The 6,207-nt window shown below is 39.1% G+C and overlaps 1 protein-coding gene across 1 annotated transcript in view; it reads left to right on the forward strand.

The window, feature by feature from the left end:
* The window catches only part of UBAP2 (ubiquitin associated protein 2), a gene marked incomplete at its 3' end in the record, with an annotated part of 52,109 nt that overhangs the window by 33,313 nt on the left and 12,589 nt on the right, over positions 1-6,207 (forward strand). Inside the window, exons 9-11 of the mRNA XM_009078767.1 lie at positions 3,473-3,540; positions 4,731-4,920; positions 5,574-5,787. Coding sequence (XP_009077015.1) covers positions 3,473-3,540; positions 4,731-4,920; positions 5,574-5,787 — 472 coding nt within the window. The remainder of the gene's footprint in view (positions 1-3,472; positions 3,541-4,730; positions 4,921-5,573; positions 5,788-6,207) is intronic.

Raw genomic sequence — 6,207 nt, forward strand, 5'->3', positions numbered from 1 at the left:
ATGAAAAATACTTTAATATAGCCAAGTGCCTGTTGGTTTTATAGGAATGTAGACATGCCTCTGGAACAAGGGGCTGGTGTCTGGAAAGCAGCAACTCCAAAGTTTTTGGGATTGTAGTGGATGATGAAAAAAGAACAGCTCAGCATGATTTCTTGAATCCAATTTTTCATTGCTTTTACAGAACAAAAAGTGCGTTTAATAGCTGATGGCTACTTTCTGATAGGTGAGGTCCTTGAGGGGAGATTTTTAGTTTACGGAATCCAGAAAGGTTACTATAGGAGCATATAATGGGCTCTGGTTTTAGTCCAGCAAAAGCATAATATGAACCTAGGGCTGGAAAGTGGATACATGCAATAAACAATTCTAGCAGTATGACTAATGATTGAAAGAACCAAGGAAGTTGAAATATTGGCTGTCTTCAGGAAAAGAGCAGATGTTTTTCTGAAAAATATTTCTGTTCAAATGTGGTGTTCTCTAGTCAGATAAAAATTATGAGCAGGTGAGTGAAATTTAACACTTGGCCTGAGAAGAACTAGATTTTTGTGATCTAGTAGTCCTATCTAGTATTATCTTTAGTAGTGAGTGTGGAGCAGTTATAACAGGTTATGAGCATGCTATTAAATGGAGTGGAAACTGCTTGCAATGAAAATAGGAGGTTGTATTTTATATATTCAGGGCATGGACAATGAAGGACCAGACAAATTTTGAGATACTGTAGGTGGCTCTGGGTTTTCTCTCTTAAAATTGTGGTCATATTCTTCTGGCTAAAGAAAGTAAAGATTTACTACAGAAACTATCAGAAGGGAAAAAATAGAATGCATACAAATTGGTGGAAAGTGGATGAAGGCAAACATTTTCTGTACAATATTGGTAGTCTTAGTTCTTATTTTAAACAATAGCAATACTTTGAAAAAAAAAAGGAGAGGAAGTGTATTTTGGTGGGAGTGTTTGCTTTACCAGGAAGCAGCATGAGAATTTGTTCTAATTTCTGTAACTTCAGTACATCATATCAAAGTAGTAATAAGGTTTTTTATTTCTGATTTATTGATGTTGAGATTTTGAGGATGCTGGAGTGTACTTTACTGTTGTCCTTGCCATTCCTATTCTCCTACCCTAGAAGCTGGTAGCTAGTTGTTAAATATGTTGTCTGTTAGGTGATTGGAGATTTGATTTTTATCATAGGAACAGGAGCTGGAAAGCATAGGCATTTTGCTGCAGATGGAGGAAATACCCTTGTGAAGCTGACATTGACAAATGGTTCATGACAATTCATTTAGTTCTGGGAACATGCCAGAGTCTTGGTGGAAGATTTGTGAGTGTAGTGTACGGTGAGCGTAATGACTTGGTTAGGGGCTGAAAATACTACTTCTACGAAATACTAAATACATCTGTGTAATAAAACTTTTCAGCTGCTGCAGCATGAAATACATGTTTTGACAAACGTCATAATCCCAGCAGAGTTCTCAATGAAGTGCTTGACTGGAGCTTGTGGCAGTGAGTTTGCCTTTGGGTGTAAAGTAAACCTGAGTACAGCTGAGCTTGTAGCTTCAGACTTCGGATTGCACGCTGGTTCCCTTGTAGAGAGCCTTTCCTCTCTCACACATCACGCATGCTTCTGCGCTGTCACAAACATCCTCAGGCTCCTCACTTTGCTTAGGTTTTGGGATTCATCAGTGTTTTGTCCATGGTTAGTCTTATCCTGGGTTATGAGTGTAAGAAGCTGATGATATTACAAAGAACTCAATATTTAATCAAGGGATTGCAGACCACAAGGCTGCTACTTGTGCCTTTAGTTTTAGAGCTCTTTGGGGCATATAATGCAGGAGCCTTGGCACCACAAAAAGTACAGTAGACATTGTTTTAAAATAACAGGTACAGTGGAGAAAGGGCTGAAAACAGAGGAGCAGCCTTTTTAACTGGAAATATACTTAAGCTGAATCCTTGTTCTTTGTTTTGTTCAGTAAATACTTGTGGGCTGATAGTATTATGATCAGGACAGAGTTGTTTTCTAGAAATGAGGGATTAAAGTGCACTATATTGGAAGCAAGGCAAGGGAAAGAAATGGAGGGAGGAGCTGTGATGGTACTAGTTTTTTCATGACCTAGTGTGTTTTATGTAAGTGAGTGATATGAGAGTACATGAAACATGCATACTTTGTCTCTGAGTGGTGATTGCTCCCTGTCAGCCCCTCTGCACTGTTCTTAAATCAGGTGTTTCATGGACGAAGTCCTATGAGATGCCCATTTTCAGGGATACATATGCTTTCAGTGAAGCTGCCCATGGGATGACAGATGAAATTGGCTCTTGTCTGCGATGTCCTTTAAACTGGGCTGCTAGTAATTTATATAATTAAAAATGTATCATGCCTGGAAGACCTATAGTCAAATGGCACATGCTGAAGGTGTTCTTTGTGAGTGTTTGAATGCATCAGTTCTTCTTCTTCACCACCACCAATGGAATTAAAGGTGATTTTGTGTAAATTTAATTTAAAATACAAACATTGTACATGCAAGTTTCTGTCTAGCTATACCTAACCTGTATTGGCTTGAGACCTGGTTTGCAAGTGCTTGTATCAATAGAAACAGATTAGCCCTAGGAAGTTGTAGCTGTCTAGCTGCTACTTTTTAAACAGGAATAGCTATTAGGAAAACCAACCGCACAGCGAACAGCCAACCCCTCTACAAACCCAAACCACCCCTTTTTCCCTTAAGGCCCCAGCTGGCCAGCTCCACTAGCCCGGGTACCTGTGCAAGGATGTCTTTATTGAAACAGCATGGTGAAACCAGGGCAGTTTCCTTCTCTGCTTGGTCTGACTTGTTGTACTAGTATCAGCAAGGACACGGTACTTACTTTATTACTGGTTTTGAACTCACGCTCTCAGAGCAATCAGTTTAAGGTGTTACTCCCACCCCTAGCAGAGCTGCCAAGAAAGAACTACGAATTGCTGGTTCACTGTACTTACGTGAGTTCAAACCTGCCTCCACTAGTGATAGGAGCTGAAAATATAAGACACAAGGATACATTAAATGAGCAGGAGCAGTGCAATGTGTTGGTGTTCTGCAACAAAATTTATCAGAACTGCTGTGTGGAGTACTAAGTTATGCCTGTGTGCTGATGATAGACCACCTACCACCTTAATTAGTTCTACTGGTGTAGTTTTTGGGTAAACTGTTTCCCAGACTGATGTAGTTACTTTGTATATTTGTGTGTGTTTTCAGTGGATGAAATTTTCTAACATTTTAATTAAATTGCAAGTTGATTCCATGGAGAAGACTTTGCTGAAGTTTGATTACATATTCTTGTCTTTTTAAGCGGAGCTGCAGTGTAGCTGTTTGTAAGGGTAGTTTGACTTTACTTTTATCTTGAAAGTTCATGGCCAAGATAGAATTTCTGCAGATGTTGCAGCAGGGAAGTGTGAGCATCTGTATGATTAAAACACCTCCCCTACTTCTCTGCCCCATCTGTTTTGCAGCTTTCTGAAACGAAAGTCTTCACAGCTTCATCTGTTCCAGCTGAGAATCATGTGACTCCAGGACAAAGGTAAGCTCTTCTTTCGTGTTTTCCCTAGATGTTAAAAACCTTCTGCTTGATGAAGCAATGGTAGCTTGCATGCATAAAGTATTGTATAAAACTTTGGTCAGAGATGCGTCAAACTCCTCTGAAAATTGCAAAAGCCTTGTTTATAAATTGCTGGCTTTGTGGATTCCTGAGTTATTTTTTTTGACCATGGAAATGGAGACAAACTTACCAAATCTGTGAGCTTAATGTCTTCTGCATGAGGACTGGTTGCTGGCAGCAACAAAGGCAGCTGAAAAGTTTTCTGCTGTTGAAAAGGACACTCTGGCTTTGCTGTCCAGAAAATGGAAAGCCTGCCCTTGTAGATGCAGAAAGTGCTTTGACAGCTGTGTTAACACAAAAGCTTGCATTGACAAGAAGATGATTTTCTGGTAAACATCACAATTACTGCCCTTTACTGATGATAGACAGCTACGGTCAAAAACCAAAAATACATCAGTTGCTGCCTTTTTTTTGCTTACCTGTGTCTTCCAAAACCTGGCTGGAGGTGCTATGGGATCAATTGCCTCAGGTTCTTGGAGAGCAGGTTAAAGTTGTTTGATGAATACTCTGGTAGTTGAATAGCATGACATCTGAAAACTAAATACCCTAATCGTTCCAAACATTCTTACACTGCTGCTGTACTGCAGCAAAATTTTCCATATAACATGGATGTGATTTGCAGGAGGCATGGTGTTTGGTGGTCTACAGTTTATATTCCTTTCTTACAGGTAATATGCTCATGTTCTTTGTTCTATTCTTGCAGTAGATATCTCTCAAATTATGTTAGAAAACATTTTAGTTTGTCAGCTTTAGTCGGAGTGGGGTTTTATGTTCGTTTCTTGATGGCTTTTCTTTGTGGGTGTATGTTTTATGGGGAAGGGGAACTTGTTATAAGAAAGTTTTGAGCATTAAGAAGTCTATCCTGATGAAAGTGCTGGAAGCAGATTTTCAGCCCGAGGCTGGAGAGTAAATATGTGTAGGGATTTTTGCTTTCTAGCAAAAACATCCCTTCTGTCTCTTTGGTATGGTAGACTAGCAACATTTGGAAAGACTGTTAATCAGTAATAATTCTGTTGCTAGGATGGCAGTTTTAGTGTTGTTTGTGCTTTCTTCAGTGTCAGTGCAGTTTAATCGTCGTGTTCATTCCAGCCAAATTTCATATTGTCTTACAGCATTGATTTAGTGACACTCCTTCAAAAGCCAGTGACATCTACCCAGGAGGCAGAAGGAAACTCATTTGAGTCTCCCCAGCAGCAGACCTTTGGCCAAGCCTTAGTCTTCACAAATTCTCAGCACAGCACCCAGATGGCATCAGGAACTGCTGGCTCCAGGGTTGTAAACTCTTACTCTCCCCAAAGTCTGGTAAAATTATCTTATGCTTTCTAAATATTGTTAATGAGTAAACATTTCAGGTTAAACAACTTTTCCAGTACTGATCATTTCATGAGATGTTTCAGTATTTGTAAAATTCAGGCTGCAAATGAAGAATTCCATTCCTTCTATTCACACTGCCCCAAGAAAATACTGCATTTTTTCATTTTGCTAAGTAGTTGTTCTGGGGTTTACATGAAGTACTTGTATTAATTTTTGATTAGAGAGCAGATGTGTTTACTGCTTGCTGATGTAGAATAAAATAATTTGTTTACAGTGAAGAGTTCTAGGCCAGAAAACTGCTGTGTTATTTCTGGGCACATATTTGAGTGCGTTTTGTGGAAATGTGCCTATTGAGTCAATGTTGAGGGCGTGAAATTGAGCATTTGTTCTCTGAAAATCATTACTGCTATCATTGCTATATTACTATTAGTAAATATGTGCTATTTTGAGATGCATAGGTTACAGTAAATTAGTAGCATTGCAGTTACAGTGGTGGAAGGTTTTGTTGGTCATTTGTTAGTAAGCTAGGTCTGAAGAGGTTTTAGTTGCTGCCAAATAGCAGTTCTAGGCATTGACTCTGTGATTATGTTCTAATTATTAACTAAACAATTAACTCCACTCCTACCCTTTTCTTTTCGTAGTCTACAGTTCTTTGTTCTGGCTTTGGAGAACTCAGATCCTCTAAACTGGCAAACTCTACTGGTTCCCAAATCTTGGATCAGTTGAAATCTCCAGGGTTGGGTCAGTTTTCCTCTGAGCCAAACAACAGTAGTTCTGCCACCACTGGCACAGCTGCTGCATCATCCTGGGATCTAAAACCACCTATTCCTCAGTCCTCAGTCCTCGGTCAGTTTGGTAAGCGCTTTGACATAGCTTCTTGTCTCTTTCAGTTAGCTCTTAAGATGTCTTGATGCCAGTGGCAATTAAAAATGGCCTTAATGAAAGATATTTTTCTAAAAAATGGTAGTACAGTGAGTTACAACATTGCAACAGTTACACTTACTTGCTGGTAGTTTAAGCCTACCCATAAATGTCATTGCATCTTTGACATTATTGAGCCTTCCATGTAATGGCATCTTTGATTCAGTGTGCTGAGTATTTAAGTGGAACTTGATTGTGTCTGTTTTGCAACGAATACTGGAAAAGACTTTTCAGCATGCCTATGCTGGTTCTGAGTGTAAAAATGTACTCTATTTTGTCTTTTTTCTCCCCAAAATTTTCTCTTCTAACCATTATATGAATTTTGTATGAGTACTCTGTCATTTCTTTGTAGTG

Source organism: Acanthisitta chloris, unplaced genomic scaffold (genome assembly GCF_000695815.1).
Source record: "Acanthisitta chloris isolate BGI_N310 unplaced genomic scaffold, ASM69581v1 scaffold6037, whole genome shotgun sequence".
In the NCBI taxonomy this organism is placed as follows: domain Eukaryota; kingdom Metazoa; phylum Chordata; class Aves; order Passeriformes; family Acanthisittidae; genus Acanthisitta; species Acanthisitta chloris.